Consider the following 14,999-nt stretch of genomic DNA (forward strand, 5'->3'; position numbering starts at 1 on the left):
CCATGGTCGAATTGGCCAGAAAATGGCGAATACGACCATGGTCGAATTGGCCGGAAAATGGGGAATACGACCATGGTCGAATTGGCCGGAAAAAGGTGTATTCGACCATGGTCGAGTTTGCCGGAAATTGGCCCGACCATGGTCGAGTTTGCCGGAAATTGGCCCGACCATGGTCGAGTTTGCCGGAAAATGGTGTATTCGACCATGGTCGAGTCTGCCGGAAAATGGCGAATTCGACCATGGTCCAGTCCGCCGGAAAATGGCGTATTCGACCATGGTCGAGTTCGCCGGAAAACGGCTAATTCTATCATGGTCGAGTCCGCCAGAAAACGGCTAATTCGACCATGGTCGAGTCTGCCGGAAAATGGCGTATTATAATAATGATATCTGTTTATGAATCAATTGCTTTGCAGTATAGACTGAATTACACAATTGTCCCTATGTTATAAACTAGTTACATAATTATTTACAATATAACAAGTATATACGTATACAAACAATTATACTGGTCTACAATATATAAGATAGAAATTATATTATATATTTACAACTATAAAGATCTAATGTGTAAACTAGAACGATTACGTATGTTTAATAGTAATAAAGTTGTGGAAGCGTTCAGTATTAGTTCTCACAATTTCACTAGTATTTGGTCTACGTAGGAAATAATCATGTTCATTAAAGAGCTGGGAAGGTCTGATTATGTTGTAGACTGGATTATTTTTACATGCTTTCTTCCTGGTTGATTTAATAAATCTTTGACACAATTGATCACGTCGATATTCCAGGCTTTCGAGCTTAGAGGTCTGCAATGCTTTGTAATAAGATTTGTCAGGATATATAATCTTGAGTGCTCGCTTTTGAATCGACTCAAGATGTAAGGATAAGTAATCAGGAAGAGCAGCCCATACTGGGCATGCATACTCAAGTATTGACCGAATAACTGAGCTATAAATGGTTATAAGATTAGTGGAATCCAAACCAGCCTTCTTCAATAATCGGAGAGCAAAAAGTCTGGAATTAGCTTTCTTCAAAATATGGTCAACGTGGATATTCCAAGTAAGATCATCTGACAGGTAGACACCCAAAAGCTTAAAGCTGTGAACTCTCTCAACGCATAGTCCGTTAGTGAAAATAGATTGGTCACATGGAATTCGGTATTGAAGAAAATTTATAATCATTTCTTTGCATTTTTTGGGGTTGAGCTCCATTCCACGAGCGGATGAAAATAAAGAGATTTCATCAACAACTAGAGGCGATATACTTGGAGAGCACCTTGGGATAACTTCCAATGTTGTTGCATCATCAACAAATTTTAAACGACCATTCCAGTCTTTCAATAATGGGTTGACCAATATAGCAAATAGAAGAGGGCCCAAACATGTTCCTTGGGGTAAGCCTCCATTGGTACTTTTCCACGAAGACTGATAGTTATCAATTTTAACACATTGTTGACGGTTGGTCAAAAACGCTGCAATCCAGCGAATAAGGACAGGGTGGACATTAAGACTTTCTAATTCGTTTATGATAGAGTTATGGTCCACTAAATCAAAACCCTTCCTGAAATCAGCGAAAAACAATCTGATGGAGTTATGACCACCGTCCAAGGCAGCATAAATTTAATGAAGAGGGTACACCAGGGCATGGGTAGTTGATTTGTTCGGCAGTGCGAATTGCTTACGATCAAGTTGGTCTATTACTTGAGACATCAACGAGTGGAATGTAAATATTTCCATAATTTTTGAAATTTGCGAAGTCAAGGAGATTGGTCTCAAATCATTGTCAATTGATGTAGGAGGAAGTTCTTTAGGGATCGGACGGACAAATACAACTTTAGCAGGGAGGGAAACACGCCCTGCGTGAGGGATGAATTATACACATCAGCAATTACGGGAGAGAGCTCAAAGGCAAACATTTTAAGGATTTTGTTGGGGATTAAGTCCGGGCCGGGAGATTTGTTGGTGTTGATCTTACGTAGAGCTTGATAAACTTGATACGTGTCTACTAGAAAGGAGGTAGGGACATCCAATTGGGTCGCTGTAATTGGCTCAAGGGGGGTGAAATGCGAGGTCAGGCTAATAAAAAACTTGTTTATTGATTCAACAAGGTGTTGACTGGTGGGGTTATCAGGGGACAGCAGTTGATGGTGCCACAAGTCTCGGGAGGAAAGACCACCAATAGACTTAACTTCTTTCCACCATTTCGATGAACTGCCTTGTTTTAATTTATTGACTGATAAGGCGTAATATTTGGTTTGAGCAGACTTGACGTCCATAATAACTTTATTACGCCAGTACTTAAACATTGTCGAAGATTTACCGGCATTATAAAGTGCTTTTTAGCGATTACGTATAGAACTTTTAAGTGAAGAAGTCATCCATGGTTTATCAGATTGTCTTACTTTTGTACGTAAAATAGGCAAGAACATTTCCAACATATTGGTTATAGTATCATAAAATAGTTGGTATTTCTGTTCACACTCGTGGACATGGAAGACAGGTGACCAGACACACGATGTAATCCATTGGCCAAATCTTTGCAAATTACTATATCTAAGGTCTCTTTTCGAAATAGGGCTGTTATCTGGCTTCTGTGGTCTAGGGAGACATGTCTTGATAATAATAGTATTATGATCACTAGTTCCAATTTGAGGGAGTTGAAGCTGATCCCCCCCTTTTAAAATCCAACATTGTAATTGTGTAAGCTGTGAAAAGACAAAGAATGCACTCTTTTGGCTTACGTTTCAGCACCCTATTATTTTACAAACAAAATTGTTCTCCGTCAACTGAATTATTGTCATTGGCAGTTAAGCCAACTTTGGTCTGAATACTTCTCAAAGTATGCCATCTATATCTAAAGTTCATATGAATCTATTACGCACTATACCTTTAATTAAGCGCTGATCAGCCTGATCAACCAGCTCGCTATTAGGTTTTTTTCCCGTTGGCTGTAGATGCCATTTTCGGTTTCACCGTGTTTCATTTCCGACAAATGAATATCGCGATATTCATAGCAGCAGAACATATTGTTCTACTTTCGTCATCAGCCATAGCTGAAAAGTAGACATGATGGTTAGACATTCAGTGAGCTAAATTTTTGCTCAAATCAGAATATACAAGGAAAGGAACAACCATAGTTATAAAACTTAACGCGAGAACTAGAGTAGGGCTGATATTGGAGTAAATGACATTTTGACATGTGTCATTAAATAAAGCTGACATAGAGTGTGGCATAAGTGGTATTATGTGACGTTTGCGAACCTGGTGCAATCAAAGGTGCAATACTTCAGTGGAGAAACAATGTTGTCAAGTGGACATTTTTTCATTTTAGCAATTTTATTGCCAAAAATTATTGCAATCCCGTTCTCAAATGATAAACGAGTGTTCTTAGAGGTGGACCACGATATCGAGCATTGGAAATCTGCAGGCTGGAAATTAACCCATCGAGTTTTCAATGAAAAAGTCCGCCTCGCATTTGCTATTAAACATCAAAATCTTGCGAAATTGGAGGAAATTTTCTGGAGCGTTTCAGACCCGAAATCTGAAGAGTATGGACGTCATCTAAATATGAAAGAAATTAATAATTTGGTGAAGCCAGCGGACGAGTCAATGAATGTGGTAAAGTCGTGGTTGCAAGAAGGCGGCGTTGATAGTAAACATTGTCACGAGACTATGAATTTAGACTATATCATCTGCGAAATATCATCAGTGATTGCTGAAATCTTATTGAATGGGGCCAGGTTCTATCGTTTTCATCACAAAGCAACGTCAAAATCGGTGATACGTTCTATTACGCATTATAGTGTTCCGAGAGAAGTCGCAAAGCATTTAGACTTTGTTAGTGGTTCATTGCGTTTTCCTGCCTTAAAGAGTTTTGAATTCGCATCAAGCGAACGTGCTGAAATAGGAGGAGCTCATAGTCAAGTATATCCAACTTTATTGCGCTCGAGATATAACGTTGCAGACAAAGTAGGTACGCATCCTAACAATAAACAAGCTGTTGCACAATTTCTGGAGGAATACTACAGTCCTGCTGATTTGAAAGAATTTTTTGCAATATTTGGACGTGGATTTACGCATCATTCTGACGTCGCTAAAGTTGTTGGTCCGAATAACGGACGGTCTGGTATCGAAGCCAGTCTTGATGTGCAATACATCATGAGCCTGGGTGCGAACATTTCTACGTGGTTCTGGAGTACAGCAGGAAGACATGAAAGTCAGGAACCGTTTTTGGAATGGATTATCGCGATAGGGAATATGAGCGAGGTGCCGAATGTTTTCAGTGTTAGTTACGGCGATAACGAAGATTCATTGTCAGTTGATTACATGAACCGTATCAATGTTGAATTTATGAAAGCTGGAGTACGAGGCATCACTATCTTGTTCGCAAGTGGAGACGATGGAGCTGGATGCCACAAAAACAAATTCCGCCCAGAATTTCCCAGTTCGAGTCCTTATGTAACCGCTGTTGGAGGGACCGGATTCAATAACCGATTTGGTATGGATGGTGAATATGGTCATGAGATTAGTGGAGGTGGATTTAGCAATGTCTTCAAACGACCAAGTTATCAAGAATCTGCTGTAAACTATTACCTACAAAATTCTGGAAAATTACCCAAGGCTTCATTATACAGCAAGACAGGACGTGGCTACCCAGATATATCCGCAGTTTGCCATCATTATTGGATTGTTAACGACCTTGTCCCACTACCAGATGTAATGGGCACTTCCGCATCTACCCCAACAGTCGCTGGAATTATTTCTCTCGTGAATGATATGCGCTTGCAAAATAACAAATCTCCAATGGGATTTATAAATCCGTTTCTCTATTCTAACATGAAATCCTTGCATGATACAACAAGTGGGTATAATAAAGGTTGTGGGGGACCTGATCACGGGTTCTATGCCTTCGTTGGTTGGGATCCGGTAACTGGATGTGGAACACCGAACTATCCAGCTATGGTTGAAGCAGCGTTAAAACCTTGAAGCCACTATCCCTACGAATGATAACTGCTTTTCAAGGGTATTAAGAAGTTTAGTTAAGAATTAGAAGTTTATTGGATCGGTAAAATAAAATTTGGTACGAATTGTAAAACATTCAATAGTCTGAGAAAATTAAAAATTGAAGTCATTAGAGATGGTTTAAAAACTATGGAAAAATGGTTTTCATGCATTTGTTAGAGACGTCAGTGCTCTTTGACAGTGAGCTATGTAGAATGTCTTGCATAAACAACATCTAAGTGGTATGAGAATGCTCAAGGAAATGCGAGATATTTGTCGTTTTTCCTCTTTTTAGGTTTTTCAGGTGGCAAGCTGAGGTCTTTTAGCTGAGAGCAAACAAACATTAGTATATTAGTATTTAATATTGGAATAAAACTGGAAAACTAAGCGTGCTAATAATAAATTTTGATACATAATAATGAAGAGTCACATAAAGTATTCGCGAAATTATCCATATCAACTACAATTCGCAGGCGCATTTCAAGTTGCCAGTTGCAGTTGCCACAACAAAAACAAGAAAATTATAAATTTATAAGAGAATGGGATAGATTGGAACATTCCTGCGTAACCTGCCAGTGAAATTCACCGGAAGAAATACTGAAATAATGGTAAGAAAATACGAAATAGTTTCGTTTTGACACAAAACCTTTTTACTACGCCGTTTGATGTTTTCGTTTATTCTAGACCTCTAGCGGCAAGAAGAATGTCAATGTAGCGGTACGATGTCGACCCTTTAATGGCAAGTATACTAGCTGATGTTCCGTGGTATTATTAATATTTACTATACCGTCCGTAGCAATACGTTCAAGGATTTAGAACAGTAAGATATGGTCGTGATTTTTCCTGATTCCAAATTTGTGACTGTGCTCACCAAAAAAATGTTTGCAAATTTTTGTGTTAGGATAGATGTACAAAATGTACACAATATGTGTTCTAACTGGCCCTAGCAAGAATAAAAAGATTGATCCATATAATGGTTTTCCATTGCATGGTTTTTAAACACCACATTGATTAACTCTGCCAAGCATTTCCAGTAGTCTGATTGAGATATCTAGCTCCCAGCTCATGGTGGTGAGACGGAGCTAGGTTACAAATCTCTCTTTTGCAAATGATTCCTCTCATCTCTTTTGAGTTAACAATGCTAAATTGGTGCTATCACAATGGACATGTGCCTGGGAGACAGAAAAACGACCCCACTCCTATACCACCAGCTATAGTGCTAGAGTTGCCAGCAAATTAATGACAGGCAATAGATTCTGATTGACTTTATGCAGTTTTCCCCCAACATTTGAACATTTTCCTCACATAGAAAACAGTTGTTTTATGTCTATTACTTAAATGTGCATACAGTTGACTAATTAAAGGTATAGAATTCCAAAATTACATGGGTAAAATTTTGTACCTAGTGGGCTCAACATACATAATGTACTTGTATATAATATATGTATATTATGTACTTATTATTTTGTGTACTTTTGTCATTGCCTATGTGATAATTAACTACATAATGTTGTGTAGGCTAATGTGGATCAACCAGGGGGTGCATCAGGACATTTATATAATTTTGTTACTTTATTATATAATTATGTAGCTATCCACCACATTTATCATAAATTTGTGCATGAATTTCTAGAAAGTGAAAAGGCTAAGGCATCCACAAGAATAATAAAGATAAATGGAGAGAAAGTAGTTATACATAATCCTGGAAATACTGCAGGCACAAAGGTGAAAATTATGAAAAAAAAATTTTTAGCCCATAATTATGTTCCAACTTGTAAAAGTCTTTTTGTATTTACAATATATATGACACATTTAAGATTTATACTTTCTCAATCATAGGAACATATTTTCACTTTTGACAACAATTACTTTTGGGATACAAAAAATGTAAGTATATTTCTGGTAGCCCTCTGTCTCTTCACAGCCCAGTACTTTGTATAGACATCATGGTTTTATATATGGTTTGTATAATGTTAATTTCAGGAACAGATCTTTAAAGATATCGGAATTCCAGCAGTTACGAATATTGTCAATGGAATTAATTCCACGTTGGTCATTTATGGGCAGGTAATACACTACAATGCATGTTCTTTATATTTTAAAGGGTGCTTACTTTAATTGGCATGAACCAGCAGTGGACTAATATGACATTTTTTTTAGAAATATTCTGGAAAAGAATTTACATTTGCTGGTGGTCATGATGATGTTGGAATAGTTCCTATGGTAAGTGCAGTTGAATTCTGCATACAGAGTTGAATAAATTTACATTTTTATAAGAATTGTACATTAATATAAACAAATGAAAGTGCAGATTACGAATTAGCTCGGAGTGGACCTTTTGCTGTTTATTTAAAAATTTATTTTTTAACAACGAATCTTTCCTTTAGATTTGCAAAGAATTGTTTAGATTGATCGACGAATCAGCTTCAAATATCCAGTTTTTTACAACAGTCTCGTATGCAGAGGTACAGGAAAGGTTTCGCGTAATAATGAGCTCCCGTCAATCGTTCACGTGTGGGCCTCCATTATTCAAAAAAATAGGCTAAATTAACGACTTTCGTCTGCACAATCACAATCTTTACATTAACATGTTTGGTCAATTACATTATTCAGATTATGTCTAAAGAAAATCCTTGAAACAAATACTTACATAATTACATTGGAAATTAAGGAACTCAAAAAATGTGTAGCTCATGTGTAGCCTGATTCTCGTTATTTATTTCCCTGGAAATTTTGCTATCAATTTTCATAGTCATTTTTGTTGGGGACTCAACACGGTGACAATTAAGTTTCTTCTCGTGGCACAGGCACCTCGTATAATATCCATCTGCCATAGCCAATTGCATGCATATTGCATCTTTCAGGTTTATCAGGATATTCTTCATGATCTTTTGAATCCCAGTGGTCAGGATTTAAAAGTTAGCAAAAATGCTCAGCTTGGAGTGTAAGTTGATGAGCTTGTTATAGTTATAATTTAACACACAAAATATCAGGCAACATTTAAAAACATTCGACCAAACGAGAAATTATGTATGAAGTTATATTGAATCACGTCGTCGTTATTAATGTCCACCACAGCTTTGTTGATGGTTTGTCTGAACTCGTTTGCGTCAATGGTGAGGACATGCAAGAACTTTTTGAACAAGGCAACAGAGTTAATAAGATTCTGTCAAATCAAGAGCAAAACAACGACTTTAGGTAAGGGAAATGTATAATTCTTGTTTACGTTATGCAACTGTTTCAACCGCTCTTTTTATGGGAATACCTAGAAATATAGAAAAAGTTACCTTCTCGGAAGTGTTCTGAACCAGTACTCTGATTGTTTTATAGTCTTTGCATTAGAGTACAGTAATTTTTTCTTAACCGTGTATTATGCTATTTATATAGGCGAGGCAGTTTAGTGTTCAGTATTGATATCCAGAAAAAAGATCTCAGTAAACCAGATCACCAAGGATTGAAAGCAAAGCTAACAATTGTCAATTTAGCAGGTAGCCTTCTGCATGCCTGCATTTACTCTAATGACGTTTTTTAAACTATATAATGATATGGTAATGAAATAAAAATCAGAACTTGGTCCATTTCTTGTTGAAATTTAAGTATTATTGCGTTCGAAGAGGATAATCGTGTCAAATCCGCCGATTAAGACAAAAATATTGCGTTATCCTGCAAATGATGTAACATGCATATCTCCATTTATTTCATCAATATATTTTAATTAATCAAGTACGACAAGCAAACCGCTTTTTATTAACTATTTAGACTCTGATCATTTTCCTGAAAGTCTTGAGAAACATCAAGATTCCAGCTCCATCGAGAAAAGGTAGATTTACTTGAAGGCGTTTGCATTGGTCACATCGTATGCATGGTTATCACTAAATGCCTATCGTTCTGTAGCTCAATATCGAATTAATTGTTAATACATATAGACAATCGAGAACACATTTTGGATTGTCTACGTATAATATAACGTTGACAAAAAGTTATTTCGTTTTAGTTAAAAAAAAACTAGAATTAACCTGTAAGCGGCCAATAACAATAACAGAAACTAATCCTGAACTAAATCAATTTGTTGCGTTATCTGTAACCATCAGTAATCAGATCCCTATGAAATAAATATTTTATATTTAAGCATAAATTCATTGACGAATGTCATTTCAACAATATCAGAATCAAATCGTGCAAATCAGGTTGTTTATGATCAATCGAAACTAACCAGTCTCCTTCAGGTGAGCTGTTATGCCTGCTGTATATTTTGCAAAGGAATGGTTGATACCTTCTGTTGAGTGCGGCAAAAAATATTTTGTTCTACAATTTTTTGATACATAGGAATCTTTTGGCGGAAATTGTCAAACATTTTTCATCGCTGCGGTATCACCAGCAGGTTATTTTCATTTTTGGGCTTTTTTCTTTGTTTTTGTTGCAATTTTTGTATGCTTCAATTGTTTTTGATACAGGGTTCTTAAATTTTATTCACAAAACTTTTATTTACCAGACGCTGATTTCCATGAGACATTGTCTACATTACAAATTGCATCTAAAGTAAGAAATATACAGAACAGTATCACCAAAAACAAGGTAAGCTGGAACTATTTGAAAAATGGAAGTAATAACGAAGAATCGGTTAATGTAATATTTAATACCTTCACATGTTACATATTCAGCCTCGTTCCCAGACCCCCCTTGAAGTACTTCGCGGCATCGCGCTCTCAGTGCTTTCTCCGCGAAGTACTTTAAAGAGCCTGGGAATGAGGCTGTTACATATTGTAAAGTAAAGGAGATTTACATTTTGCATACGTGGCCTAATAAATGTCGCTTTTTATCATTTCTAGATTGATAACATTGAAGTGATTGAAGAACTTCGAGCAGAAATCTCACGTCTTCGTGATAAATTAATTGATAAGAAGTTCACTAAAAGTCCAGAAAGAGATGATGTTTTACAAATGGAGGTACTACCCTACATACTAGTTCTCTATTAATTAGAGTACATACTACCATCGTACTGGTACTGTATTAGAGTATATACCATGCACTTATCGTACATGCCACCATCATACTGGTACGTATTGTATAGAGTACATACCATGCAGTTTAATATTTAACTTTTGCAGGAAAAGGTTCGAGAGCTGCAAGTGGCGAAGAGACAGACTTGGGAAGAAAAAGAGCGACTTTCACATCGATACGAGGAGGAAAGACGAATTAACTTAGCAAACAAGGTATTTATGACGACAGTGAAGCTGTTAGCTACTGGGGGAACCCAACGTCAAACAATTTAGGTTCCTGAAGATTTCGTTCATCCTACGACGTCGTCAAACTAAGAGGATAGGATTACGAAATGATTAGGATTACGATGTAAATGACGTGTGGTTTGACACACATGATGAACACGAAACGTTACTATTAGAATTTCTTAAACGTGGATTGATTGGCTCTTATAAAGCAATATGTTTATCTATTCATTATACAAATACGGTTCCCTCCAGGCACATATCTGGCAATGGTGCTTCTATACTATCAAACTGGATAAATTATTAGCAATTATTATGTAAAAGTCAGTCGGCCCTAAAACGATGTGTCATAATCTGTTTGCACATTGAGAGAAATAGCTCTGAGGCTGCATGCCTTGTAGCCTTTCTTAAATACTTCAAGATGTATTAATTTTGTTCGCCTGTACTCATTCGTATCCAGGGTATTCTTGGTTGGGTATTTGACTCGATAAAGAAAGAGAATAAAGAGATTCAAGAAAAGCTCGCTTTACTGCGAAAGGAAAAGGATCAGGTAAATGCAAGCGACAAATCTATGAAAACAAAACTTAATGAACTCTATACTGCTCGGAATCATTGGTTAGTACCTCAGTAATAATCCAATTAGGAGAAATCGTACGGCTGCGTGATTTTTCACTTGATAAATTCCTAAAGTAAGCGTCATGTATGTTCTTTCGTAGGATGAGAATAAATCTATTATCTATGTTTAGTTGATGATTGAGTACAAGGAAAGACGACGAATTGTCGACGAAATGAAGGATGAACTACAAATTAAAATTACTGAATATTCAAAACTAGTTGAGTCAGGTAAACCTCGTTTATTACGTAATATATATTTTTTAAAAGTATATTATATAAGCGTAGTTTTTTAGCTCAGGTGTAATTGCGAAATATAATTCCACAGAAATGATAATAAAATTATGAAAATCCATTACTTTTGAGCAGGTAAAAATAAAGAGGAAGAAAGTAAAAACAAAATATCGGAAATCCAGGAAATGAAAGAAAGATTGAAACAGGAAAATGATAATCTTAAGAGAATTAAACACCAACTGAAGGAAAATCAGGAGAAACAAAAAATCGAGAAAGAAGTAAGAATAAAGATGAATAGTTTAAAACTATCGCCTCGTTCGCGCATGTATTCTAGAAGCTTACTTAGATTCTCAATAAACATGAACTAAGGGATATCTTGAGAACTGTACCATAAATCATTACATTAATCACATTAATTGAGTGCATGATAACCAGCAGGGTTTCAACATCACTATCACAGCTGCAATATCATGAAGAAACTTTTATTTAATTAGATTTTTTCATATTTTCAGGAAGCAAAGAGTCAAACATCGTTTTTAAAGGGAAACACAGAACTTCGCCAGCGCCTTCAGGTAAATGTTTACAAACTGTGACCGGTTGCATCAAACTCTTTAATACCCTTTTGCGTATAGTTAAAAAGGAAAGGCTCAGTGAAGAACTGGATAATAACTCATCACTGGACGTTTGTTGTCATGAACCCTCTTGGCAATGAACTGTCTGCGAACGTAATCATCCAACATAGGCCCGTACCTGCAAAAATCAATGTTTCAGCATCAAAATGTATCAGTGTTTGCTTCTTGAATTTAGAGTGAACAGAGAGACCGATACGAGAAAGACAATGCAGCCACTTTGGTTGAAGAAGCTGATAGAATTAAAATGGAGAGTGAACAAGAAAAGGCAGACTTACAGGTTCTTTCTTAGTGATATTATCTCTGACAGCTATATATAGCATTAGGTGTATTTTAAAATTTAGAAATGTTGCAATCCAAAAGACGATTTATTGATGTTGAGAGATGTTGTTTTTGTGTTCTTCTAGTTAAAAGGTGCTGAAGGGACAGTATATAGCACAGAAAATGGCGTCAAACTTGAAATGGAAATTGTCGAATTAAAGGCAGAAAGGGCTGTAATGTCTCTAAAGGTAGAATAATGCCTGTGTTGTCTATGCGACATTTGCGTGAAACCTATAATTCCAACAATCAAAACAATCTTTCAGAGACGGTCCTCTCCTTTTATCTTTGTTTTTTGCACGTTTGACGTCACGTGGAGATGATACTGATGATTTTTCTATGTTTTTCAAAATATATTAAGATGTTTTCACATATCGAAGATATAGTAAGATAGTACAAGTTTAAACAGATGGCCACAGTTCTTAATATAGTTAGGACCAAACCTCCACTGAACTATTTACACATAAAGAACATTAGTCACTCAAGCTCATGCAGTAGAACAAGTGATAGCTATGTCGGAGCCGTTTGACAACACCAAGTCCGTGATTATCAACATATATATACAAGTCCTTGATTATTCACAACATGCAGTTTTGCTTATATTTAGCTCAATTTGACCGCAAACGTCATAAAATATTAACGAGAAATTATTAGAATAATATCGATCGTTGACTTTGGCGAAATAATCTGTTTGATGTTAAACCATATTTTATATTACGCGGCGACTCGACGGCTTTTGTTTCTATTTTTACCTTCAGAATAAATTAGTTGGCTAACCCTTCAAATTAACTGTCGGGAGACCCAAATACAATGAGTTGAATTTTAATTCTGTTTCGAATCTTCTTCGCTTAGTCCTTACTTATACTGTAAATGCAGTAGAAAAAAATACTATAATATTGCACGTTCAATATCTTAATCGTTTTTATCGACTGCATTCAGTTTTCTACATGTCTGTGAAGACTATCAGGCCAGTGTAGGAAGATCTTCCAACATGACCCTTCGAGTTAATAGTACAATTTCAATTAATTTGTTCTGTCAGATCCAGGCTCTTGAAAATGAAAAGAAAAGATTACAAAGCGATCTCGAGCTTGCTTATAAGCAACACAAAGAAGAAACGGAAATACAACAGTTGCAGAACTTTCAGGTTAGTCCGAATAATATTATTGGCTGATATTCATAGGTTATCCTTTAGTTATCTTTCTTTTAGTCTCTAATCTTGTGTGATCCAGCTCTCGTTCCATTCGAGTTTACATGATGTCAGTTTATCTTTCACGCAGATTCATCTCATTTGCTTCAAGTACCGCTGTATCGGTGCGTCATTCATTATTAATTTATCTTCCTTTCTAGACCTTCAGAAACTATCGTGATGTCTTTGAAGAACAAAAGTTAGCAATTGAACAACGATATCGATCATTGCTCGAAGAAGCCATACAAGATGCGGTTTTTCTCTCTGCGACAAATCAAGATCTTATGTTTGAAAATCAGCAGTTAAAACTAGGTAACTAACATTGTAATATGTCTTTTTCTTTTGCATGAAAATTGGATGTATAATCAGAAATAATATTTACGTTCCCTAAATGTTACGTTCCCTAAATAATGTTCCGTTTACATTATTCCGTTTAATAAATTCCGTTTACAAAGGCATGCACTCACCCGATATGAAACTTAAGGCGATTCTCCATTACCGTCCGCTTCACCCGCACGGGCGGAGCGGACGTAATGGAGAATCGCCTTTATGTAGTAGCCAGACCGGGCGTAGCGCCCTGAACGGGAAATCCGCACTTAGGCCGGTACGCACCACCTTATTCTTAAACCCTTCTGCCTTCGATTCCAACGTACCGTAAACCTTGAAATAAATTACTCTACACCATCACTCTTTAAAGCCGAAAATATACTGGGTGATTTTATTAATGTGTATTAATAATGTATTGTTGAATATATCCATCAAAACAAAATATTTTTTTCATTTTCAGATATGGCGGAGATAAAAGACAAGCTAACAGTTTCAGGACTCAGGATTGATTCTCCTGATGTATTGGCTACATAAAACTGAACTTGGATTTGTATTCCCTTCTTGCGTAATACGATTACATGCATGCATATATTATAGTATAAAAATAACGTGAAACGTGACTGCATGGTAATCAGTCATTCATTATCTTCATTCATCTTTTGAAAATAATATTTCGCACCGGCAAGGAATATACTCATGTAATATTTAGCACGAGTAGAGAAGAAATATTAGGGTCTTCATTACTCTTTAGATTATTTACTTACTTACATCATAGCTGTAGTACTTCTATACGGTTAGTCATGTCATAAGTTAACTTAGTTTTAAACGTGTGGGTAATGTAACTCCTTGTATTCATGTAAATACAGAATAAAATAGAATCTACCACTGCATATGGTACAAAAGTATCCACTGTTTTATACTTTGTACATATTATTTAGTCGTTGTGATCTTGTATTGTGATCTTGCACGAAATAAATAAAACAATAGACGAGGTTACTGTATCTCCATGTTTAATTGATTTGCATTCAGGGTCAGAACGGTTAATGGTTCGAACACATCAACCTCGAACCGTTCATGCGGTTTTTTATTTCAAGTACGATTCAACGAACTTAACTAAATACTGTAATGATGCCATATATAGCTAGCCAGCACGCAGACGTTAAATAACATCCTGTTTAGTACAAGGGGATAATGATACTCTAGGGTTTTATACATCAGCATCACAGTAATCTAGACTATCGGATGCTATTAGCCTTTCTTACGATGAGGAATATGCCGCCTTTTTTTGGGTACTTTTTTCAAAACCAACAGCATAAAGACCTCGTAACGGCGACTATTTTTATTTTCAGGCTGAATTTATTCTTTAAATGGTCTGTTGATTCTAAAAAAATTGCTTTTCATGTTGTCTAAACCTATTTGAGAGAGTTGAAAGTACCCACAAAAACGTCATCGTGAGAAAGGCTAATTC

General features: G+C 36.2%; 1 protein-coding gene and 1 pseudogene across 1 annotated transcript; both read left to right on the forward strand.

Moving 5' to 3' along the window:
• Window positions 1-3,287: 3,287 nt before the first annotated feature.
• On the forward strand, window positions 3,288-5,253 carry LOC114527852 (annotated as a pseudogene).
• A 258-nt stretch (window positions 5,254-5,511) lies between these two features.
• On the forward strand, window positions 5,512-14,518 carry LOC114528331 (kinesin-II 85 kDa subunit-like). The gene is made up of 25 exons (XM_028549961.1): window positions 5,512-5,608; window positions 5,685-5,739; window positions 6,634-6,725; window positions 6,840-6,887; window positions 6,984-7,067; window positions 7,161-7,223; window positions 7,388-7,465; window positions 7,865-7,944; window positions 8,079-8,198; window positions 8,388-8,488; window positions 8,760-8,820; window positions 9,130-9,226; window positions 9,327-9,381; window positions 9,493-9,575; window positions 9,830-9,946; window positions 10,109-10,213; window positions 10,686-10,775; window positions 10,972-11,068; window positions 11,207-11,349; window positions 11,584-11,643; window positions 11,879-11,980; window positions 12,108-12,209; window positions 13,058-13,162; window positions 13,366-13,516; window positions 13,992-14,518. The coding sequence occupies exons 1-25, from the start codon at window positions 5,606-5,608 to the stop codon at window positions 14,063-14,065; spliced, it is 2,166 nt and encodes a 721-aa protein (XP_028405762.1). The 5' UTR covers window positions 5,512-5,605; the 3' UTR covers window positions 14,066-14,518.
• Window positions 14,519-14,999: the final 481 nt, after the last annotated feature.

The sequence above is a fragment of the Dendronephthya gigantea genome, unplaced genomic scaffold (assembly GCF_004324835.1).
Source record: "Dendronephthya gigantea isolate DGI-Jeju-01 unplaced genomic scaffold, DenGig_1.0 000001F, whole genome shotgun sequence".
NCBI lineage: Eukaryota > Metazoa > Cnidaria > Anthozoa > Malacalcyonacea > Nephtheidae > Dendronephthya > Dendronephthya gigantea.